We start from the raw sequence: 26,177 nt of genomic DNA on the forward strand, positions 1-26,177 counted from the left end.
AGTTTACTTGCGTACGTGTGGGGTCATGGGCATGTAATCCTTATTCTCTGATAGTAAATTGCTCTCAGTAGCATACAATTCATACTCTCGTACAATTCATTAAATTCTTACATAGTCTTTCTCTGAGATGCACTGATCCTTATCTATCTCTAACTGATGCGATCTGACAGGATTCGCAACCAAAGACAGTTCCTGCAGACATAATCATCAGTAACATGGAAACTTTCCCTAAACTCTCATATCCTGACAGGAAGAGCACATCACTCTACTAAAGGCCATCTTTACTCTTTCACAATCTACAGACCCACAAAATAGTACTGTCTTTTTGCTCTTTTAAAAAAAAGCAGTGCTGCAGGTTAACTTAGTACTTAGGTTTATGTTTTTAAAATTTAATCAAGAGACAGATCTCAATAAACGTATAATCAACTCTACTCACTACTGTGGATTTACAGCAAGGTTACACTTAACTGTTTCTGTGCTGTGACCTCTCCCACACAGGTTCTTCTAAGGTCAGCTGTGAATTTTGTAGTTTAATAACTTTTCCTAGACGCAGTCTGATGTCCAGAGATATATGAATTCAAACAGCAAAGGCAATAACTGTTCAGATTCACTGTGTTCTGTTAGGGTGTCTGTTTTTTAATCTCTCTCCCTCACTGACCATGTCACTGCCTTTTGTCTGTCTTTCTCCTTTTAAAAGTGCTGTTGTTTTGATTTTTTTTTCCCCAAAATTCCAAAACAATGCAACATCATATAAAATAGTAATTGCTGCTCCTGGAGTTCAGGAAATCACCTTCAAAAAGGAACAGCTCTTACAGCCACAATTTTTCCCATCCTCCATCTTGAATTACCCAGAATTCTTCATGAACAATTTTCTTAAACACCTACCATCATTTATTGACTATCTTTTCTGCTAAAAACCTTTCGCAGTCTACTCCAGCCAGCTCTGTTCTCATTCTTTTGAACTGACCCTTTAGTAAGTTCAGCACGGTTACTTCCAACCCAAGTTCCACATTCTCAAACTTCATGTTAAATTCTACCATATTACTGTCACAATTTACTCAGGGTTTTTTTATACTGAGATCATTCATGAAACTTGCCTGATTAAATACTACCAGGTCCAAAATAACCTGATCCATATTGGATCCACAACATATTTTCTCAAACTATCCTGAATCTATTCTATAATTGTTCTTAATGGCTGTCTCTGCCATTTTGATTTTCCCAATCTATGTGAAGTCTCCTTTGTTAAATTTACTGTTTTTTATATGATCCCTTTATTATCTCCTGATTTATTCTGTCTTACAGTATACCTACGGTTAAGGGAGCTATTGTATACACCTACCTGTGTTGTTTTCCCTTTACTTATTCTAAACTCCACCCTTATGGATTCAATGTCATCTCATCCAAGATCATTTCTTGCTATTGTACTGACTAAAGTACTGCACAACCCTTTCCCTCCTGGCTATCCTTTTCAAAAAGTCGCATACCTCTGAATATTTAGTTTCTAGATTTAATCTTCCTGTAACCAGTGTCTCCACATTACGATTAGATCATACTCATTAACTTCCATTTGTCATTTTGTTCTGAGCACTACATTTAAGTAAAGAGCCATTAACTTTGCTTTTTGAATGATGCTCTTTCCTTTGACTCTTTTTTTTAATGTTTTTTTTATGTTTGTACACTGTTTCTTCCTGTCCCATGCTGGGTATCCTACCCTGCAGTGCAGCCAGATGATTTTTCTTTAAGCCTGCACATCTGCTCTCCAGGAACATCTCTCTCTTCCTCCTCTTCCACACCCTCTCCCATTTCCCTTAAAGCCTACTCAACAATCCAAGTTATTTGATTTGCCAGGACACTGGTGCCAACATGGTTTGACTGAAGCCTATCCCCCACAACTGTTCCCATGAACTCCTATACTCATGCCAGTGTCCCACAAACAGCAACTCGGTTCTGTCACACCAGTCTTTGAGTCATGCTCAAATTCAACCTCCTTGACTTTACCTACCCTCTGTCAGATTATTATCTTGGAGGTTCTGCTTTTTAACTTGGTTTCCAACTGTAAAAAAACTTTCAGCATCAGACCCCTGGATATAATGCCAGATGTAGGCCATTCAGCCTATTGAGTCTGATCCACCATTCAGTGAGGTCATGGCTGATTTGATATGCCTCAACTTCACTTTTCCCATAACCCATGATTCTGTTATTAATTCAAATCTCGCTATCTCCGTCTTGAATACACTTAGCAACCAACCTGAAAAACTCTTGGTTATAAAGAATGTCACAGATTGATTACCCTTTGAGAGAGGAAATTCATCCTCCTCTCTGTCCTAACTGGATGGCCTGTTTCTCTAAGGTTATGCTCTCTGGTGCTAAACTTTCCCACAAGGGAAAACAAGCTGTCTACACCAATTTAGCACTTATCAGTTGTGCCAAAAGTGCATAACCTAACATTTTCCCACCGCCAGTCTAATCCCATTAATATCATTGGTATCAACATGTCCAATGAGAGATGGATCCCTCCCCTCCAAGTCGGAGGCATTTTTAACTTGCACTTGACAGACAACGTAGCTTTTGAGATTTCAGATAATCGTATCCATGCCCTAATTATACTATCTCCTTCTATTTTGTTCTGATTCACTTGCCTTCCTTGTGCAATCCCCAGCCCTCAAATTTAAGGTGTATGACTGATACCCCCTCCAAGACGTATGCAATGTTTGCAATTCAGATTCCAGCTCTTCAAACTAGTTCAAGCTGCAAGTATTTGCTATATATATATGTTCTGTCTGGATCACCTTGATGTACAACACCACGCACATGCTATAGCAGCAAAGCATCACCCAACCTGCCCTCACTATTATATTTTATTCAGTCTATAGTTATTTACTCTCATATTCATACTCGTTTCACTTTATTATCGTTATTTTTTTTCTCACCAGTATTAATCTTACTTGGGTTACTTTTCCCTTTTTTGTTAAAAGTATCGGGGGACCTAAACATAAAGACCTTACTTTTACTTTAAAGGTTAGGCTTTAATCAGCTGCTTTCTCTACAATCATAACACTTTGTGGTTTGTGACATCATTCTGAATCTGGTCTCACTGCAGCTAGTCCTCTCAATCTGTGCGTTTTGTTCTCTCCTGCTCTCCTGCCATTCACAGTATTGAATTATGAGCCTTAGATTAAATCTTACTCACTTGCCAGACTCTCCCCAATTGATTAGCTGCCTCTCCACATAGTTGAGCAATTCCTGGTAAGTTTAGGTAAAAGCAACAAAACACTTCTTTCCCTTCCTACACTTAACTCTGGCACCCTATTGTAAATTTAGTCTCAAGTGCTAAATCACATTAAGTTGTCTAATCTGCTCCTAACACAAAAGGCCTATCTGAGGCACTTAATAAAGATCCTGTTTCGGCTGTTCTTAACTGAGTTGCTCTATCACTCCAACCTGTGAAAGGACCCTGCTTAAAGCTGGCAAATTTAAAACTGAGCTTTCAGTTTAATGTATTAGACTTGCTTACCCAACAATGCATGCAGCCTGTCAATCAGTAGATCTCATTGTTAGAAAAGCCCAAAGAACTATGAAAGCTGGAAAATAGAAACAAAAACAGAAGTGGCTGGGAAAACTCAAGTCTGAAAGTATCTGTGGAGAGAAAGCAGAATTAACTTGCCAGGTGTGGTGACCCTTTAGAACAATTGTTTCTGTTTTGGATCTTATTGTTGGTTTCCCAATAACTTAGTTGGCTTCACAAAAACTTCAGTTGTCACTCACCACCACCTGCTCCCTTGAACAGACCTCCCACTATCTTCAGCTGCTTTATGGTGCAGTCGGAAAGTGTGAAGCTGGGAAAGCACAGCAGGTCAGGCAGCATCCGAGGAGCAGGAGAATCAATGTTTTGAGCATAAGCCTTTCACCAGGAATGCTTTATGTTGTAGCCAGAGCAGGCATTACTTCAGGCTGCTGACCTCGAGTGGGAATTCAGCCCCAAAGATAATTGCAGTAATGGTTGCAACTTTTAATTAAGTCTTCTGGAATCAGTTGCAGCACAAACAGAGGCCATTTTGGCCCATCATATTGGTTCCTTTGCTCTGAGAAAGTTATGCAGTTAGTCACTTACTCTTCTTTCATCATCGTCCACATAATGTTAGGTAATTATTCAGCTCCATTCTGAAAGACAAATTGAATCTTTGTTGTCACCAAATGCTACCATATTTTGTAGGAGAAAACAGGAAAGACCCTTGTGCTGAATGAGTTAAAAATGTTTTCAGTCAAGACTGTTTTATTTAGGATTAAAGTACATTCTTCTCAGTTCATAACAACATCAAATGAATCACCAGACACAGCCAGAATCATCCGTTTGATTTTGTCATATTTTCCATTCATCTGTGGACACGCTTCTATCCAAATGAGCGTGTCTTAACTGCTGTTCATTTAACAAACAGGATGTTGCCTAACAATACCAGCAGTATGTTAGATAAATAGGACACTTTATGTCTGTGTTTTATAAACACTTTTTCGTTGTGATCCCATTTTGGCGTTTGTCAATTACTGCAACCAGCCCTGCTGGAGATGGGGAGGGGTTGTGGAGGGAGTGGGGGAGAGCGAGAAAGAAAAGGAGGTTTGTTTGGGGAACCTGTTTTATTCAGTGATTTTGTAAGTGAGAACAGTTTTCGTTATGTCTATTAATAATCACAATTCTTGTTAATTGGAGACTGTTGTGAGGTCTGTTGCAGCGTTTTATTTCAGCAATGCAATCTTATCGTAATTATTCATTGTTTCTGTGTTGTATCTGGCAATAAAGATGCCCCTCTGTGCATTATGGATGCTTTGATCATCTGCTCAAGTATGGTAATTTCACTACTTACTGCAAATCCAGATTTGTGCATCCTGATAAAAATGCACAGAGTTCCACTGAGGAACCCAGGCTTCCTGGCATCTGTCTGTGGGTCATTAGCTTAGAGGGTTTCCACTGGGAGATCTATTGATATGGTAATGATGCAAGGAACAAAAAAGCACAACTGATACAAAAGCTGAAGTGAACTTCAATGTCTGCAAGAAAACCTTCAAGTGATCACTTGCTTGAGCTTGCTGCAAACTGGATGCTGGTTTGCCTCTTGGCCGGTTAAGGCTTGTGCCTCACGGTGTCTGCACTGTAGGATTTAGGGCCCCAAAACAGGTGGAAATCAATTCCAAAACATTCCATTCCATTTATCACAGCCTTAAATATTATCTGTAGCAATTTATAGAAAACTGTTAAAATTAAAGCACAAAATTCTAGAAATACTCAAAGGATCAAGCGAAATATGTGGAGAGAGAAACAAATTTAATGTTTTGGGTTGACCATCCACATAGTGCACTTGAGTTGTAAAAAGCCAATGCTTTAAATATTTCATAATGTCTCATCAGTTTTGTCTATGTCAACATATGCTCTTAGTGCTGAACTCCAGCTTCAAAACTATACATTGGCAGATATTTCAAATAATTGCAATCTGCTGATTTTTGTCAAGTATATTATTTTCAGGAAATACTATAAATGTCTGAAAGGCTAGAGGAATAATTGTGATTTAACACCTTTGTAAAACACCACACTGGGGAGGTGCTTTACAAGTCCAACTCAATCTATCGGAGTTGAAACTGTCAATTTACCATATACCTTTCTGAATATAATGCAGAAGGTATATATTAGGGTGAGCAGTTTGAATAACATGCAGGATTCAGAAGGATCAAAACCAGCATTTCAATGTATATGACAGTCCAGTTGGGATCCAGGCATTTACCTGTCCAGTTCATCTCTCGATACAGACTAATGTTTTTTAAAGGGATCAGTGAATGCTTGTTGTTTTAAAATATTTTGCCAGTGACTTATCATTTTTCTTTTAAATCTAATCTGTTCTGTAATACATACAGATCTTCAATAATACGCCAGACATGTAGAAAGCCAATACTTTTAATCTTATTTTAAAAGCACATATCATAATCAGATGGGGTCTTTGCTAAATCCAATTGTAAAAAGCTCTCATTAGTGCCATATGTACTCTGTACACCAAAGTGAAATGTTGTGCAGAAGTGACTTCATTTCTGAGTTATTAAGTATTGATGGTTTGATCCCTGAGAGCAACATTGCTTTCAGCTGGCTTCTGTTGTTTTTCGAAAGTTTATTTTTCATATTGAATATTTTTGCTGCTGCTACCCACCAGTACATGTCCTTATAAATACTTTCAATTCATCAGTAATTTTGTTCTATCTCTATGCAATTACTTTCAGTCATAATCAAACTCAGCTCAAGTTTTCCTAATGATTCAGCCCACATGTTCCAATTTCAATCACTTTCAGTGCACGCAATCTCCAGGGCTTGGTGGGGATGATGGTTTTCTGTCACCAGAAGCAGTGTATTGTGCCAGGTTTTGTTTCGTAACTTGTAGAGTTGGTTTCAAAAAAGACACTAGTGTTTCTTCAATAGTCTTCATATTGAATCTGGAGAATACAGCACCCACCGAGCCCTGCTTTCTCAACTCCAAATTAGCAAGCCTTCTGGGGAGGATACCAAAAACTCTACAAACATGTTCTGAAGTGGCATTGACATTAATGACTGGAAGGAGCTTGCTACCTGTCATTCAAATTGGTAACATCTTGTCCATCAAGCTGCATCACGTTTTGAGTACAAACACTATAACGGTGAGGCAAAAGTGGGTACTGTAAATGCTGGGGATTAGAGTCAAGATTAGAGTAGTGCTGGAAAAGCAGCAGGTCCGGCAACATCCGAGGAGCAGGAAAATCGATGTTTGGGTGAAAGCCCTTCATCATGAATGAGGCCTCATTCCTGATTAAGGGATTTTGCTATAAAACGTTGATTTTCCTGCTTATTGGATGCTGCCTGACCTGCTGTGCTTTTCCAGCGCTATTCTAATCTTGACTATAATGGTGAGGCAGAGCAGTAACTGAGAAGGAAGGAAAAGGAAGCAAATTCTGCATTCCAGATCGCCCTGCCTGGTGGGACATTCTGCCCCATGTACCCAAAGATCTGCAGGTTGTCAATCAGCCTGTTCAGGTTCATGAAGACCCTGAGGAAGTGCCATCTTTGAATCCAGGGACAGCCAGTGACGATGACAACCACACAACCTTCCTCGTTCTTCTGGTGCAGTAGCTGAAGCGCACAAGTTGTACTTGATTGTGGAGTTTGAAACCCAAATAGAGTGGATTAGGACACCCAAGTTTGGTCCTTGTTGTTTTGCCTTTCTATCTCTTTAGAGCTAACGTGTGGGTCATTCTAATACCCCTCACTCTCCTTGGCAGGATATTATATAAAAAGGTTTGACACATGCAGTGTACAACTTTCATCAGCATCACAGTTCTTGTCTTTTGATACTTCATATTACCATACAACCATTGCATTTACGGATCTACATTTTATTTAAGCTCACTCCCCACTTGTGCATTTCCCTTGCCTTGCATCCTCACGGTTTGAGACACAGCTGCTGTTTAATCAAAGTCATTTTTGCTCAGAATCTAAAAGGTGTGGAACTCTCCATTTTTCTCACCATGCTTTCTGCTGCTTTTTGCAGTCTGTTCACAATGAACTCCTGGCATCCACGGTTTGCTTCCCAATTATGTTTGTTCTTTGCAGACCGAGGAACATGGACTCTCACTGTGTGTGTTTCAACTCAACAGAATAGGTAACATCCATTTGCTGGGTCAGTTCTCAGGGTAAAGTCTTGAACAATCAGAGTTAACCTGCCTGGTTTAAAATAATACAAATTCTGGCACTTAACTATTACTCAGCATTGACAATGCATTCTCCATGACAATGTTTCCTTTCGCTAATGAATTAGCATGTACTTCACATATGGTATAAATATTGGTTTTCTACTTGAATTGATATTTCTTGCAAATTGACCTGATGAGTTGAAGCTTTGATAAAATGTGCATTTTTCCAGCAATGGTGTGTTTATTTTCTGTTCATTCCTTAGACTTAGTTTCTTTTAACGCAATCCTGTAATTTTTTTCCCCTTGGTCCCAAGAGAAATAGTCTGTTTGGGACTTCATCTTTGCCTGTCAGCATGTGAAATGAGGCTTTACAATCATCTCTGCACAGAACAGGATGCAGATATCTTTATCCTGTCAGGTTTGGGCTGGTTGCAAATTGCAACATAGGAATGAGAGACATTATTGCATAATTTATAGATTGATCATGATTGCAAGATTGCAGTAGTCTACATTGTACTTTCCTCTCCACAGGGTCGCTGTGAGATTAATGTTCGGAATAATCGAAACCAGACTCCTTTGCAACTTGCAGTTACTCAGGGTCATACTGACATGGTCCAGCTCTTGGTTACTGAAGGCTGTGATGTGAACGCAGAGGATGAAGATGGTGATACTGCTATGCATGTGGCACTCTGTCGTCAGCAGCTGGCAACCACCATGCTACCACGGGAAGGCGAAAGCAGTTCACTTCATGCAAGTGTAGGTTGAAGACAGTCCATGTAGGAGATCTTGTACAAGAAATGTTCATATTTTAAAATGCTCATTATGTCTTGGTGTATGCAGTAACACAAAATATTTGAGATTTGCTTATGAATGTTAAACTTTTTTTTTCCTGTTTGGGCTACTATGAAAACGAGGTTGTATAACTCATCCTGAAAAGCCATCAAGATTCTACCCTCACTTTACAGCATTGCAATTCAAGGTTAACTTGCTTTCAAAAGTGCACATTTCCTTTCATAGGAAAGGAGAGAGCTTCTAAACAGGTTTTTATAGTGTCATTGTCTTCTCTGTGTTTAATAGTATGTAATACTATAATACAGTGAAATAAGATGTAAAAGACCTATTATTTCTACTACTAAAATTAATATTGGATATTTTGTAGTGAGCTTCAACATGCATAGCTCGCTGCTTACATTTTATGTGCCATTAGTGTATGGAATGAGCTGCCAGAGGAAAGGGTGGAGGCTAGTACAATTGCAACATTTAAAAGAAAGGGTTTGGAGGGATATGGGCCAGGTGCTGGCAGGTGGGACTAAATTGGGTTGGGATATCAAGTTGGCATGGGCGAGTTGGACCGAAGGGTCTGTTTCCTTGCTGTACATCTCTGACTCTATGACTCTATTAGTGTGATTTATCTAACAGTCATCCACTTAGAAATTTACAGGAGGAACATTTCTGACCACGTGAGTTGACCAGCGAGCAAAACAAAATATGTGAGCCCTGAGTGAAACGGCAATCAGCAGGATTGTTCCTTAAGCAATGAGACTTAAAGTTTGAGGAATAAACAGTACAGACCAAATATGAGGGTGAATCCGTTATGATTATGTGAAAGAAAGATTGAATTAAGAAAGCACAAAATGAACTGTTAATTTTAATAACTTCTGTGTTTAAATCTTTGAAATCTTAGCTATAATGTCCAAGGAATAAGGCTTCATATTTAGATTTAAGTACAGAGGTAGTAATTGGTAGTAATTGAACAATTATCAATTATTAAAAGTATGAAGGCCCTCTGAGTAAATCAACCAAATAACATTCAATGCATTTTGGTGGGTGAGGCAGAAAAATGATATGTCAAATTGTTAAAGCTAATGTAACTGAATTTATTTAAGATACAAAGGTGGGGGTGGGGAAGATGCAGGCTGAGAGGAAGATACAACGGCTGTGAAGAGATACAGAGTGCATTAGCAACAAGGGTAACCAGTGAGAGTATTACATGGGAAAGTGTGAGGTTATTCACTTCAGTAGTAAAATTACAAAATCTCTTCAGACCTGCAAGTCATAAATGTTGATGTTTTGAAGGTCTTGGCTGAATATAGATAAGAAATGTAGAAAGTTAGCCTGCAACTTCAGCAAGCAAAATGGATACCAAACACAATGTTAGCCTTTATTACAAAGTAACTGGTATACAAGAATGAGGATGTTTTGGTATGTTTGTACAGGTCTTTGATTCCACAACTGGAGTACTGTGTGCATAATTGGTCTCCATATTTAATGCAGGATATATTTGTATTGGAGGCAATGCCACAAATATTCACCATATTGATTTATGTATTGAGAGGGCTGTCCTGTGAAGACAGACTGAGTAAATTGGAGCAATAATCCCTGCAGAGAAGTGAGGCAATCTTATTGAAGCATACAAAGTTGTGAAGGGAAGCCATTGAGAGACTGTTTCTCTGACTTAAGAATCACAAACATAAGCTCATGACAAGGTGCAAATCATTTAGGATTGAGATGAGAAATTTATTCACTCCAAGGAATAAGAATCTTTGTAATTATCCAACCAAATAATTGTGATTGCTCAATCTTTGTCTTCCTGAAGGCAAGGATAGACAGGTCTTTGGTCTCTCGGAATCGAGGGATATGAGGCACAAGTGGGAAAATGGAGTTGAAGTAGAAGGTCAGCCACTGCTGTACTGAATGGTGTAGCTGCTCCATTCATGCTACTCCTCAGGATTTGACAACAGCCTTGATATTGACATTTAACTAAATACCTGCCTCTTGCATGAAGTGACATAAATAACTGTCTGTTTGGTATCTCATTTGTTTTGGATGCAAAATCTGCATTTTTTTTTGTTAAAACTTTCATCTTAAGCCTTGTTCCTTTGCTACTTAGTTGCAGGCTTCTGGGTTACTGGGATCTACAGACCTTAGTGTAGGTGCTGCCATTGCCTGTTTCCTGGCCCAGGATGGTGCGGATATTAACTACACTAACTACAAGGGCAAAACACCACTCAATCTGGTCACAAATGGCAGGATTATACAGATGGTCAAGAGTTTTGCTGAGAAATTCAGGTAAAATAGCAATATCTTCTAATTATGTCATTTACTCTTCTCTTGGTTATCTTAGTCTTGATTACACTGTATCCTTAACACAAACATTAAATGCTCTCAAAAGTAAAAGGAAGAACTGCGGATGTTGGAGATCTGAAAAAAAAACTAATTGCTGCAGAAACTCTAGTCTGGCACCATCTGTGCAGAGAGAGAGTATTAACGTTTTGAGGCTAGTGACCCTTCTTCTCATTACACACCATGAGCAAAGATAGAGTATTGAGAAATAGAAGGTGGACAGATGTCCAACCTTAGGATGTCAATTTGAGCTAGCTATTAGCAACCGTAGCACAGTTCCTTAAACCACACGTGAACCAGCCTTGTATACATTTGTTCCTTGCTTTATCGTGATCGGTAGTATTATCGCCTCCCCTCCCAATGGCACTGACTTGGGCTGGGATGGTTACCTGTGATGGCTCTGTTGTTAAATAACTATCAACGTTCATAGTTTAGGATCATTTCAGAAACAGACATAGCGTCCAGTAGCTTTGAACTATAAAGACAATTTAAGACAATACTATTAGTAGCTAATAAGAAATACAAACTTGGTATCAAACCTGAAAATATAATGGTTTCATTCATAATACATTTTTGTAATAATCTGGAAAATTATCCAGTTGTTACACTATTTTTTATCTGTGCTTTCTTTTAATCTGAAATATGTTGACTAATGTGATTGAGAGGTACCAGCTTCCCAGTTAACAAATTAAACAAATTGTGTTCATTTTACCATCAAACATTATTGGCTACATGATTTGTCAGCGACCAATAACTAGATAACACGGAATACAGGGTTTAATTAAACCGGAGATAATATTTAAGCTGGTTTATTAGAATTTATCCCATTGGAATCTCCACCCCCCTCACCTGTTTCTTCACCCATTGCAGTATAAATAAGTGGGAAGCATTGCAGTGCTCTGCTATTGTCCGACACTTCTGTAGAATCGATTTGAGAATGCCTTCAAATTCCAGGATCAGCCTTTACAAAACTTATCAGTAAATATTAATGATAGCCTAATTGTGTGTGTACTTTTGTTTAAAAATGTCACGGTGCTTGTCATAAGTCAGAGGATGCACTGTTTTAGAAGATAGAAACATTATACCACATAAAGTCTTATTATTCTCCTAGAATGGGTGTTCCATTGAGGCTACAAAGTCTACTTGCCATTAAGTAAGCACTGGGTGAGTTCATACAATGTATGAGATTACAGACATCCTACCTTTGCTGTTTTGTGTTCCGAAAGAGTTATTTTGTTTCTTAAACTTCAAAGTGTAGCACAGAAACCTGAGTATGAAACCTGAGCTTAGAAGTGGGTTGGGCAGGAAATGCGCTCCAACCAAACTGGTCGACCTTTTCTGATTGTAATGCTGACAGTAACCCAGTTAGAGTAAAGGATTCCCCTCACTTTACAACGAGAAAACCTAAACCATTCCTTGTTATATCATTAGTTATATAATTACAAGCAAATCTCCTCTGCTCCTGCTCACAGTAAATTAGGTGATGCAGTGTTTTGTTTTACGGACAGGGCTACTGTGCCATCCAATACTCTGAATAAATCTTCCCATGAAGGAAACTTTTTCCTTCAAGACATAATATCGAATTAAACAAAATGTTTTAATTGATTCAGCATTTTGGCTTTCTTTTTAAGAAAATCAATCAGAGAAAGACATTTTAGTTCTTGATCATTGAGTTTGTGGAGTTTCTCCTGTAGATTCTAATTGCCACATTTCTGTTTGTTCTACTTTTAGTTCATAAATGTAACATGGAATTTTGTTCAATGATGTGTGAAGTGTGACCGGCCAAATGTACGTTTGTGTTTTTTTAATATAAAGAGCGTTACATAACACATCTTCTGTTGTATGTTGTGATGTGTAAAGCATTGATCCTTATGGCCTGACTCTCCAACTCGCTGTTGTCAAAGGTTGAATCCCACAGCAACTGAACTTTCAAATCAGCTGATTGTGTGCCATGCCACCAGGTGGAATAATCCAAAGTGATGAGCATGCTTGTATCATCTTATGGCTGATATCAGTGTTACTTTCATGACCATCTTGAAGACCGGGTGGATGGTTGCATCCATCCAAAGGTGATTATGCCCTGCCAACAACCATCTAATGACCACAAGGGAGGATTGGCAGGAGTGAGGGATTTTGTTTTAAACTTTTTCTGAAAGAAAAGTCCTTTTAATCCTTTCTGTTGCTTTTTATTCCAGGGGATCACAGCTGCAATCAGCAGGGACAACAGTTCTGCGGCGAGTCCACACAACTCCAAATACTATGACAAATCTTTTACTGCCAGCATCGGCGGGCCCAGCTGAGTGTTTAGTGTGTTCTGAGCTGTCCCTACTGGTTCAGTTTTCCCCCTGTCAACACTCTGTCGTCTGTGAAGGTATACTTTGCAATCTCTGATCGTGAACAACAAACAAATAAGTATATTTTAGATGTATTGTTGCTCACAAATAACATTATTATAGTAAATTGGATCTTTATTTCCTGATGAAACTAATCATTTAGCTTTGAGTTTGGCAGAGTGGGTGGATGGAATTTTAACCATAATAGGTCTAACTTGCTTCAATTTGCTAAACATTTTGTTGATATGGTGTGCATGAGCATCCAAAAGGTACTTGGTTATGTGCTCTTCAATAGACTTTTACAAAGTTAGACCCCCACAATGAAGCAAAAGGGACAGCAGCAGCATGGATTTGAAACTGGCTGAGTGATGAGAATCAGATAGTAGTCAGCGCAGTGGCTCAGTGGTTAGCGCTGCTGCCTCTCAGCATTAGGGACATGGGTTCAATTCCATCCTCTGGCAACTGTGCAGACTCCACACAGACATTCTCCGTGTATCTGCCTGGGTAATGTTTTCGTCCAGGTGCTCTAGTTTCCTCCCACAGTCCAAAGATGTGCAGATTAGGTGGAGGTCTAGGGATGTGCAGGCTGGGTGGGTTATCCATGGGAAAGGCAGGGTTATAGGGATAGGGTCAAGGGATGGATCTGGGTTGGGTGCTGTTCGGAGGGCCAGTGTGGACACACTGGGCCAAATGGCCTGCTTCCGCACTGTAGGCTTTCTCTGATTCTCATGGTGAACACTGGCTTTTCAAACAGGAGGTAGGGTTATAGTGGAATTCTCCAGGGCTTGGTGTTATGACCTCTGCTCTTCCTCATGTATATCATGACCTTACTAAGGCACAGTTTCGAGATTTGTGGGTCACATGAAAATTGGAAGTATTTTGTATTGTGTGTAGAATTCTATAAGGGACTAGACAGGTTGGTGGAATGATTGGCAGATAAACTTTGAAGAGAAATGTGGAATGTTTCATTTTGGTAAGAAGAACATGGGGAGACAACATAAAGAGACGATACAAAGTAAAGGTGCAACACTAAAAAGGATGCAGGAACAAAGTATGTATGTGGGTGTGTGTGTGTAACCCATTGAAGGTGGCAGGGCAGACTGAGAGAATGACTAATAAAGCATTCAGCATCCTGGGCTTTCTCAATATGTGCACAGAGTATAAAAGTATTTAAACTAGATCAAACAGGAGTCCATTCTCAATTAGAATACTATGTCTAGATCTGGGCATCGCAGTTTAGGGAGGATGTGAAGGCTTGAGAGAAGGTGCAGAAACATTTGAGAATGTTTCTGGGAGTGAAGAACTTCAGCTATTCGAGAATTTGGAAGAGTATTGCATGGAGAGGAGGAGATTGAGAGGAAACACGCGTTTAAAAGCATGTACTGTGGAGAGTAGAGTAGAGAAAAGACTCTTCTCATTGGAAGGATCAAAAAGCAGATGGCATAAATTTAAGGAGGCTGGCAAAAGAAGCAGTGGAGATAGAATGTCTCAGACTGAGACATGGTGATTTCATTCAATGATGTTTTAAGGAGTATACTTTATTTGAGAAAGCAGTGTTTAATTTGTTCTGCTTTTTTTCCTCAAAGTTTGCCTTTTTAATAAGTATCACCATTCTCTGCAAAATGGGCTGCGTCCAGCATCCCCACCATCAAAAGCACAGTGCTGAGGTATAAGATGTATACAGTTTTGAGCTCTAGCGAAAAGAGATTATGCCTGAGTACTTGGGTTGGCTTCTTCCAAAAAGGATGTCAGCAGCGCATCTTCCATCACTCTCCGGCCCGCCACCACTCCCTGTCTTGGTGCCGTTTGGGATCGACAGTGTCAGTGGTGGCTCACTAGACTTGTTGCCACTGCATGAAGCAAAGCAGTAATGAGGGTTTCACAAGCTTTATAGCTAAGACAGGATGGCGTGACAGCAGTATTTGTTCCAACCTAATTTTTCTTCAGTCTATCTCCCAGTTTTAAATTCAGGCAGTTTAGTGAAGGAAAGTACAACCTTTGATTTAGAAGACTGTGTTCTTGGGATGATGTGTGTATTGGTGACTGGTAAATTAATCATTTTATTATCTGGTTTTCATGGTATGTTAGATTCACTCTCAAATACTGATGATGCCCAAGCAAGTAATTGTATATGCATCAATACCATTCCCAAATAAATAATGCTAGTTACTCAAAATGTGCAAACTACTCTGTTCAGAGAGAAAAGAGAATGTGTTTGCCACTGGCTACACCCAGAAAACAATGGAACTCGACCAACATTATCGCACCCAGCTAGCTTACTAGATAGACATGTTAGAAAGTACGAAATCAACTAAAAATCATTAACTCACCTTGAATTTATTAAACTAGATATTTTTGTGAAACTCTTCAAGTGCACAGAGCATGCTAATCTTTTATAAACTTACTATATTCATTGTGTGGCAAGAAATTTTAAATGAAATGGTAGATGTACTGCAGGTGCTGATTTCTGACATTCCTTTCATTCACAGAGTGTTCTGTAAGAATGAAGAAATGTATCAAATGCCAAGTGTCTATAACAAAGAAAATTAGACATGGTAATGTATTTACGTCATTCATTATTGAAATATTATTTGTCATGACAGGGAGAATAAAGTGTTTCTTCTCAAGGAGCAACATAATTGTAATAACTTGGGTGAATTCTATTCCGATGACCAGGAATACTTATTACTCTAAATAACACCACCAGCTTAGTGATTTGCAGGTTTTATATTCAAATGGATGATATTATGGTATATATTTTACAGGATGAATGGATTTTGTGATGGAATTCTCCATTGGTAATAGCTAGCAGGTTGGGAGTGTCTGAGCAATATGACTGGTGTTCTGTCCAAAATAGCACGTCATTGCTGTGTAGGAATCCACCTCTGACTCCTGGCAAACCAACCTCCCCTAATGACAGCACATGTGCTTGAGAATCAGTCAAAGCAGAGATTAAAATGGATATGTTCCAAGTTTGAGAGTTCGGCACAGAGTGTAGGGGCGGTTCTTAATGCAAGAAGGAAAACCTTTTCTTCAGATAAAATTAGCTATCAACAGCTGTCATCAAAGTACTTTTTCATTGTATTGGTCTCATTTCCATCATTATGAAATGATTATCCAAATTAGTATTTGTCCAATTTTATTGTTGATAGAGCTTTGATTTAATCAGACCTAAGCATTCAAACAATCAATTCCTTTTTAAAATTTGTTAACTACAGTGAAAAATTAACTTCTTAGTTCTTCCTTGTTGTGAGTGCTTCCAAGGGTGAAGGAGAACGTATCAGTTATCAGAAAAGCTGTAACTGAACTAAAGGTTTCCTTCACAAGCAAGTGTCCTTGTGTAACATGTGCTGCGTTTAAAAACAAGATAAAGCAAAGTAATGGTGTTAGATGACATTGTTCTCTGAACACTTCATAGACTAGATTACTTACAGTGTGGAAACAGGTCCTTCGGCCCAACAAGTCCACACCGACCCACTGAAGCGCAACCCACCCATACCCCTATATTTACCCCTTTACCTCACACTACGGGCAATTTAGCATGGCCAATTCACCTGACCTGCACATCTTTGGACTGTGGGAGGAAACTGGAGCACCTGGAGGAAACCCACGCAGACACGGGGAGAATGTGCAAACTCCACACAGACAGTCGCCTGAGTCTGGAATTGAACCCGGGTCTCTGGCGCTGTGAGGCAGCAGTGCTAACCACTGTGCCCACTAGCAGCAGTTATTGGTGTGAGGAAATCAATTCACTAGCAGTATGGCAGAGTGGACCTTTCAATGTTTTCTTTCTTTAAATCTGGATGTTGAATGATATAATTTCTCCTAATTATCTGCCTGCTGCCCCTCAGCAAATGTCTATTTCACCACTTCCCCTCTCTGTCCCTCCGCTGCCTCTAACTGTCATACTGACTGTCTAATATTCACTGCTGGATGCACGGTACTTTCTGTCAACCAAATACTACCAGTACCTTCAGTCCCCATTGCAAACCACCATCTAAAGCCCTCTCAGTGACTACTAAAGGCTGAACGAGATTGTTTGTGCCCTTTGCATCACACTTGGTTGAGCAGTGTCCTTTAGGAGGTGATACAATTGCCCTTAGTCTGGCCTGCATGTGACTCCAGATCCATAGCAATGTGGTTGACTCTTAAACTGGCTTCTGGGCAATTAGAGATGGGAAATAAATGCTGACTTAGCCAGCACCCATGTCCTGTGAATAAACCAAAAAAAATCCACTAAACCTGAAGCTGCACATTAAATTGAAAGTGCATCATCATTAAGATTACATCACCCAACACCACCATGCCTCCGCTCACGTGATGCTGAAAGTCTCACCTGTACCTCTGTTATGCCCAGCTTTAACTACTGTACTGCACAACTTACTGTCCCCTCACATTCTCCCCTCCACAGACATGAGATCATCCAAAACTTTCCTACCCAAATTCTTATTCCAATTTTGTTCCCCAGTTCTCCCCGAGCTTGCTGATCTACTGTGTCTCACACTTGGACAGCATGTTGATTTTTAAAATTCTCATTCTTGTTCACATCCTCATGGTTTTGTCCTCCCTCTCTCTATAATCTAAAGCAGTCATGCCACAATGCTCAATCCTAGCCCCTTAAATATTCCAATTTTATAATCCATCAGCGCTCTCTGTACTTTCCTCAACCAAGGGACAGAACTCTTCAGTACTCTCCCAACACCTCTACCTTTCTCTGTCTTTAGTTGCTCCTTAATACTGCCTCATTGAGGAAGTCTTCAGCCTCTAATATCTTCATGCGATTATGATAAATTTGTTTTATAATGCTCCAGTGAAGCTGCCTGGGATGTTTATTGCATTAAATAAATACAATTTGTTCTTCAGAAATGACGACAAAGCCATTTGGGTAAGTTTGAAGGCTCATGTTCTTTTGGAGGAAAGAAATCAACTTGACATTGAGCTGATGGTCCCTTCAAAATCCAAGTTTCTAAGCAAAGAATTTTTCGGTAAATCATCTGACACTCTGTGCCAACTCAGTCACATGATAATTGACAGAGTTAAACAAAAGAACAGTCAACAAGTTAATCGTAGGATGAATAAGTTCGTTCTTATGTATTTAAGCAATTCAGTTTAAGGTTGGAATCTTGGATGTTGGCTAAAAAGGTTAAAATTTGTTAACGAATAGATTTGGCCAACAGAGAGTCAAATTTCTGGTACCATACTGTTAAGGGGGAGTTTTAGATACAAAGCTACAAAGTTAAAATACATTAGAACCAAGAGAGTTAGGACAGAGGTAGCTCCACTTAAGCTCGAGAAATTTACATTGAGTGGGAAGTTTTCAACCTGGGGTGATTGGGAGAGATTTGTTAGAAAAACATGGCCCTTGAAATCTCGACCTTTCTCTGAATCTTCAATGCAGCATTCAGACCAAGTGCTTCATCTTTCAATTTTTGATAATTATCTGACTCAAGTGTTGGACTGCAAGTCAAATGGTGGTAGAGGGAAAGTAAATTTAAGGAATATGAGATTGTGACTGCATTTATTGTACTTTTAATGTATTTAACTGTTTACGATAGAGCATTTATTAGGTTTCATGCACTTTGATTTTGGAATAGTACAATTATTTTGAACTAAACCGTGTATCTTGTGGCTTTATTTTTTTCAGTAAATATCTGGGTTTTTTGAATCTTAAGAGACAAAGTGGTTTTTACCAAGTTTGTACAAATTTATTTTAGAAATTGTAACAAGTAGAAATATCACCTGTTCTTACATTGACTATATTATTCCCAATCAGTGAATTGGAATGTAATTTTTTTTAGGAAGTGGCAATGTCATGTGAATTGAATATTCCCTACTTATTTATGGCGAAGATCCTTTATCTTTCTAATCAGCTTGAAGATTGTTTTAGAGGCTGTATCAGATCAAAATGATAACACATGCTTGTGATTTCAGTGTGTTTTCCTAAAAATGGAAGCCTAGGTGAAAGAACGAGGCCAGTAGTTCACGACATCACCTATGTGAAAAGAGTAGAAGAGAACACAAGGTAATTGTGGAACTAATAGGATAAGTGGGAGGGCAAACTGTTCCCATGAGAGTAAGTAAAAGAGTAAGATTGAGGAGGAGAAAGAGAGAATTTTAAAGTTTGACACCCAAAGACAGAAACAACCTGAGCTTCTTGAGGGAAGTTCTTGGACTATATCTAATGGTGTTTCACAATGGCACAATCCATTCTTTATCATTCACCGCCGCCCACAGAGACATTGTGGACTTTGTGCAGCAGTCTGGAGCGATCAGGAGTCTGATCTGTTTGGGAGAAATCAGTAGAGGATCTGAGACTTGTGTGTGCAGGACATGCAGTAGCCTGTTTCTTCAATGGATTGAAGACTCCTAATTGAGCCATGCAGAGTCTAAATCAGGAAATAAAAGTAAGAAAAGTTAATTCAATGTAAAAGCATCTACAGGAAATGAGAGAAACTGGTAAAGTATTGGTAAAGGAAGAGAAATCAAATGGACAAAAGTGTTTTATTTGTATTTATATTTAGGTTTTAAACAATAATTGAAATCTGAAAGAATCAGACTTCATACATTAAGTGCCAGAGAGATTATTTAGGAGTAATTAAGACTTATCCAAAGTACTTGGGCATTGACTTCAATATGAGTAGTCCAGCCATAACATTTTCTGGCTTGTTTAATGAATATGTAGTGGATAAACAACCCACAACATCCCAACTTCATTGTGATTTATTTCCTTGCTAATGAGCAAGACAAATCAGACCTTTCTGATTCTGTCATTTAACCACACATACGCAGACACCAGAACTTGCTGTTCAGTTTACTGTTGGACTGTAATGGGCACTATTAGCTTCACTACAATACTTCTCCAAAACTAGGGTCACTGCTGTCCATATAGCAGTACTTCAGTGTAATCCGAATTTGATGTGGTGTTGGTTGGAAGGAAGAGCATTTGTTGAGGTATTGGGAGAATTCTTTGCTTTTCTTTCAATAGTGAGGTGAGATGAGATATATTCAGCTGCTGTGACATGAGACCAGAGATAGGAGACAGTGGCATAGTGTTAATGTCATTAATCTAGTAGTCCAACACTCTAATGTTCTGGGACCAAGGGTTTGAGTCGCAAAATGACAAATGATGAAAATTGAATTCAATAAGAAATCCAAAAAGCTATTCTAATGGCAGCCATGTGACAGCTGTTGGTTGCTATAAAAGAAATCTGATTCACTAATTTCCTTTTGGAAAGGTAATCCTCTATCTTTAACTGGTCTGGCCTCCAAACCCACAGCGGTGTGGTTGACTCTTTACTGCCTTTTGGGCAGTTAGGGATGGGCAATAAATGCTGGCTTGGCCAATATAGCTCACATCCCTTGCATGAATAATAAACTAAAAACCTTCCATTAGGTAATTAACACCATTAGGGCTCATGAAGAAACAGCTAAGTTTTTTTAAAAAAAAATCTTTTAGCAAGATTTTACCAAGACTCGAGCAGCTGTTGGGCACCAATCCAAGTGAGTGAAGGTGGCTTCAGGGTCAGCTGAAAAGCTGCAATTTCAAATGGCACTGCAGAGGCTGAACATGAAGTGGGGTCTTGCTCCACTGTGTGAAAATGTGACCATTTTAAATAAATTACCAGTCAACCACCCCCCAAAACAGTTGCCTGAGCAAGTGAAAGTAAGATCTGCTGTTCGACTGATCTGCCTATGTTCCAGGGTCTTTGCTGGCTCTTTGGACCCACAGACCTGTCTGTTAGACTATTAACTCCTCAGTACAGTCAGAAAGCAGGTGCTTCCTGTTTTACATCCAGGGCAGGTTCACAAGCCAGATTTGAATTCACCTCTTGATTCCTACCTCCATCAACAAAGTTCATCCCCTGGTGTCTTTAGTACATCCATGTATGGCAGAAAGGGCTGGCCACAGCACTAACAGAGCAATTTGGCACAATAATTTTTGTTTGATTTCCCATGCTTAAAGTCAGAAGTGGGACTTGAACCCACAACCTTCCAATTCAGAGGCAAATGGAATCTTTCAGCTGTGCCAAGCTCTAGCTTGCAGATCTGGTCTTGTTATAGAGAGGATCAGGAAGACAGAATCTACTGTTAGAACATGGAACAAATAATTATAGTGAGAGATTTGTTGATACTGATGTTCCACAGTAAGGTGAATCCTTGCCCAAATTCTAAATATTTCTATAAATAAGTACTAAATGGCTTTTGACATTATAGCATCTTTTTGATTCAATGGACGTTATTTGGATTTTGTTTCTATTTAAAGTTATTTAAAAGTATGCAGTTTTAGTCATAAGACATTAATCAAATATTATTTAAATCCAGTACGTCCAGATCTAAGGGGTAATTTCTATTACCAGCCAATTATTCAATCTGTAGATTCGATGTAGATTCATGCAGATGGGCCTATGGAACAGAGCTAGATGGAACACACAACTTGTACTTTTGCCTGTATTAAAGACCGAGTTACTGGCTCTGTCAAGTCATTTCAAAATTCACCATATTCAATTCCATTTGTGCAAATCTTATTATTGACACTCTAGAGCTGCTAGTACACATATTAACAACAGACTGATGGAATGTTTTCGTCTGGCAGATAATACAGAAGTTGAAAGCAGCTCCAATGCTGAACCTCCAGACCAGAGAAAACTGTTGGAACAGCTCCAGTCTCGATACAGACAGATGGAGGAAAGGATAACGTGCCCTATATGCATTGACAACCAGATTAAACTGGTGTTCCAGTGTGGCCATGGTTCCTGTCTAGAATGCAGTGTAGCCCTGAAAGCGTGCCCTATTTGTCGTCAGAACATTCGGGAACGCATACAGATTTTTGTTTGATGCATGGCAAGCCTTCTTTTCTATACTTATGTTCTTTCTGAACATTCTAAGTACTGTACCTTTTCTGTGGTACATTGTGTTTGTGTTGGTAATCGTCTTCAGATTTAGTCCTTGGCACTTTGGCATCGGTGCAGTCGGAATCCATGTGATTGAGCTCTGTACATGCTGTTTTCCAGCAAGTGACGAGAATTGCATTTTTGATAACTCGAATGCCCACCGTGCAGATTCAGTGGCTGATATGTCAACAACAAAACAGCAAAGTTGTACATAACACAAAACAAGTTTATTAGCCATTTAATGTCAGCCCTGTTAATAGTTGCAACTGCTTGAGCAATGCACAAAGCTACAGTAAAACTAACCTTACTGTGTATGTATTTATATAAAATCTACAATGTAATATAATCCATAATCTGACAACTGTGGTTTATGGTCAGTTGTATATATTTAAACGTTTCAGGAATATAAAATGACTCTTCAACAATCTTCAGATACGATACCAATCAACCAGTGCTAGCCTTTTACATCTGCTTCTCTAGCAACAAAACAGCTTTAGAATCGAACAAATTATTTCAAATAATAAAATCATTAATTTTGAAAACTTTATTTAAAACATACCTTCTTATGACTTTGTTTTTTTCAATTATAGTTTGATTGGGCAGCTAAAATATTACATTGAATGTTGTAGTCTTGGATATGTGGTAAAATGGCAGGTGGTTCAACGTGGAAGGTAACAGCTAGAATATTAAATCAATTAATCAAACATTTACACTTACAGCACAAAGCTCAATGTTTATTTATAAATAGATGGTTAATAGCCTGGAACTATAATCAGGTGATTTGATTCAATCCACTATATCAAAGTGGAACAGCAAAATAAAACAGTAATGAAGATAAATTTCAAGTTCTATAGAAAATAATTGGAATGCTTGTTTTGACCTGTGAACAATTAATCTTCTCACCCAGACATTCTAATGTATTTATATTTAAATATTCCAGGAAAATAAAAATCAATGGAAATATGAATTGGGCATGGTTCTATCAAGAATTCCGAAACTAAGAGACCATTCACATTCTCTGGTCTAGTTTCATGTTGTTTTGCTCCCTTGAATACAGTACACAGAGGTGAGGTTAGTGAAGTAATGAGGTTCTGAATCTGGATAACTACCATATTGTGTTCCTTTGTAAAGGTGTTATTACTAGATGTGCTAGTGCTATCCAGAGCAGAGCTTAAATACTTAATGCTAGCAAACCCTTTACTATGGTTTTCTTTAGTGTCTAATTAGAATGTAAATTGTATATTAGATTTGTGAGCCTGTGGTTCAACCTAAAATTTTAAGACTTAGCAAGATTGTGGTATGATATCATTGTATAGTAAAAATCTTTATTTAGCCTGAGAAGGTTACTACATTGAATCACAATGTTTAAGTAATTTCAAACTCCGAAGGAAAACATACAAAATGCAATCAATTCATCAGGGCAAGATGAAGATGCTCAAGGTTATAATTTTCATAAATTTGTTGAAAAAGCTAGAATATATATATATATGGTGTTTTCATTATAAAAACAAAATTCAAAGAAAATTGCATTGACAAGAGATTCTACCTTTAAATGTGATGTCTATATACCATTATCTCGGGACTAAATTGTCTGTTTATTTGAATTGAAAGACTCTGAACAAATTATTCCGACTGACAGTATAATTTTCATCAAGAAAGTGATCTAACGATGAAAATTGGGATTTGAAGAAGACTATGCCAACATTTGGAGGAGATTGTTGCATTTTGTGTGTTTACTTTTGCGAGATATATTCTATCAATTTAAACCATAAAGGTACAAGTTTCACTCATGACTTTGGTCAAGATAACAAATTTGCAACCACAAATTGGAAAAGTAAAGTAGACTTGGTATAATTTGCTTGGTGTATAGATAATGTTGCTTGATCTGTTAGTATGCAGTACATTTTTTAAAAAACAAATGAAATTATTGGAATGTCATTTAGCTGAAATGTTGCTTAGCTCAACAATCTTCATGAAGTTGAATTTTACAGATTTTTGGGACAACAGGCTCCATGTGCCAAACAGATTGTATCACTGTGGAAAGTGTATGGTCAGGAATTGCTGTTTAAATAAACTTGCAGTTCCTAAATGCCTGGCTTTCTTGTGCACATTCCTCCTTGATCTTAAAATCCTACTTGAAATTAAAGAAAGTGCATACGACAAAATGATTTTTGAATCTTGGATCAATGAAGGATGATTTTGTTACTCATCTCTTGGAGTTCATGGAAGATGTAAACCGGAATCTGTTTTGGGAGAAGGGGTGGCAGGTTAATTCTCACCGTTGCTGAACTTTATGGTTTTCTATTTGTGAAGACAGTCTAGCCAAACCAACCCAAAATTTGACTTTTTAGTAATGAATCACTGTTTCAGGAATTGATGAACCAATTAGGAAAACATTAGCAGTGTTGTGAAGAACACAGCGAAGATGATTTGAGAGCAGTGATGTTTAGTACATGTTGATAGGAAGCCTTCAGCTCTGTTATTTCTGCAAGTACAATTTAGCATATCCTTTAATTGCAGGATAGTGGAGGAAAGTTGCTATGAAGCAACCTTTGTGGACTTCAGAGGTTAGCAAGAGACTGAGTGTTAGTGCATTGTCTGCTCCTTTACACATTTTAACAATGAGAGAGTTTTTATGCTTGGAAGAATTGACCAGAAAGATTAGTGAAAACTGTTACAGCAAATAGAATGGAAAATGTTAGACTTCAGCACTTTGTTCTTATATTTTTAGCTTGCCACCTACACTGGGAGTTTTGTTCTCATGATCGTCTTGTTTCCTGCAGGGTTACTGTATCCTTGTGTTGAAGTTCAAAACTGTGAATAAATTATTTTGAATTACTGTTGTGATTAATGACTCTAGTTCCATTAAAATAAAGAGCATTTATTTACTTCCTATATTAACATTTGAAAGAAACTTTTCAAACAGGATGTTCCTGAATTTCTGTCTTTCAGATGTGAATTATTACTGTATGCGACATTACTCTGTTCCTGGTGGGTGTTGCACCATTAAATAACAGTGAAATTATATCAAGAATGGTGCTTATTAGAACACACATTGTTGGATCAGCTCAACAGGCCTGACAGCATCTGTGGAGAGAAATCAGTTAATGTTTCAGATTCAATGACCCTTCTCCACAGCCAGAAACTGGACCCAAAACAATAACTCTGATTTCTCTCCACAGAGGCTGCCAGACTTGCTGAGCTTTTGCTGCAATTTTCTGTTTTTGTTTCTGATTTCCAGTGTCAAAAGTTCTTTTAGTTTTTGTTGTTGGATCATATCCATTTGTTAAGAGAACTTTTTATGCTTGAGAGCATTTACTGACTTACGTTCGCAGCCATCCTGAAGATTGTCAGGTAGTTTTGATTCTCAAGATAGGTAAGGAATTCAGACAATTTTTCTGATCTGCCTCTCTGTAGCAATGTCTGAAAGAGTTGAAGCACTACAGATACACTGTTTTACCAGGGTCAGATTCAGCACATTATCTGAGTGTAGGCCAACCCCCTGTAAGATCATGCGGGTCTGGGAGATACAGTACTTGTGGTTTTAGCTGATAGCTTGGCATCTTACCTTCCAGCAGAAATTTGTAAGAAATTCAGATTTTGTTCAAAAGAATTAATACTTGATGGCCATTTCATACATACTTTATTAAATTATTGAAGGAAACCAGTTAGATTCTGAGGAGACTTGTCAGGGTAAATGTTGAAAATTTCCTCTTGTGGGAGAAACTAACTTGTTGTGGGAGAAGCAAGTTTAAAACTAAAGGGTTGGCAAGATCCATTTGGGGAAAGTGTACTGATATTCAGTTCCACTGCTCCTGGAGTTGTCACAAGAGTTAAAGATTTAATAAATCACTCAAAGCTCTTCTATTTATTTGTCTGATGAACTCAGGTTAAAATATCCATGATCAGGTTTCTGAACTTAACAAGAAACTAATAAGTTTTGCAAAGAAATCAGTTCTAACTACAGAAGAATGAAATAGATAAGGTCAATAACAACGATCTTTTTCAGAGGGTGGGGCAGTTCAAATCCTGGGGCATAATTTTAAGGTGAGTGGATAAATTTTATGAAGGGTGTAAGGCGCAACTTTTCTTTTATACTGTGGTTTGTGTATGGAATAAACTGTTAGAG

The 26,177-nt window shown here is 38.4% G+C and overlaps 1 protein-coding gene across 6 annotated transcripts in view; it reads left to right on the plus strand.

The window, feature by feature from the left end:
- The window catches only part of mib2 (MIB E3 ubiquitin protein ligase 2), a 225,266-nt gene extending 200,404 nt beyond the window's left edge, over window positions 1–24,862 (plus strand). For 4 of the 6 annotated variants that reach the window (XM_060851842.1, XM_060851841.1, XM_060851844.1 and 1 more), the window contains 5 exons: window positions 8,233–8,457; window positions 10,592–10,770; window positions 13,020–13,195; window positions 15,647–15,712; window positions 21,751–24,862. In XM_060851842.1, coding sequence (XP_060707825.1) covers window positions 8,233–8,457; window positions 10,592–10,770; window positions 13,020–13,195; window positions 15,647–15,712; window positions 21,751–21,992 — 888 coding nt within the window. In that variant the 3' untranslated portion in view covers window positions 21,993–24,862. Of the gene's footprint in view, window positions 1–8,232; window positions 8,458–10,591; window positions 10,771–11,935; window positions 11,989–13,019; window positions 13,196–15,646; window positions 15,713–19,088; window positions 19,180–21,750 lie in introns of those variants that run through there. The other 2 variants (XM_060851845.1, XM_060851846.1) reach the window with 2 other exon arrangements.
- The last annotated feature ends 1,315 nt before the right edge of the window (window positions 24,863–26,177 follow it).

Source organism: Hemiscyllium ocellatum, chromosome 37, assembly GCF_020745735.1.
Source record: "Hemiscyllium ocellatum isolate sHemOce1 chromosome 37, sHemOce1.pat.X.cur, whole genome shotgun sequence".
NCBI lineage: Eukaryota > Metazoa > Chordata > Chondrichthyes > Orectolobiformes > Hemiscylliidae > Hemiscyllium > Hemiscyllium ocellatum.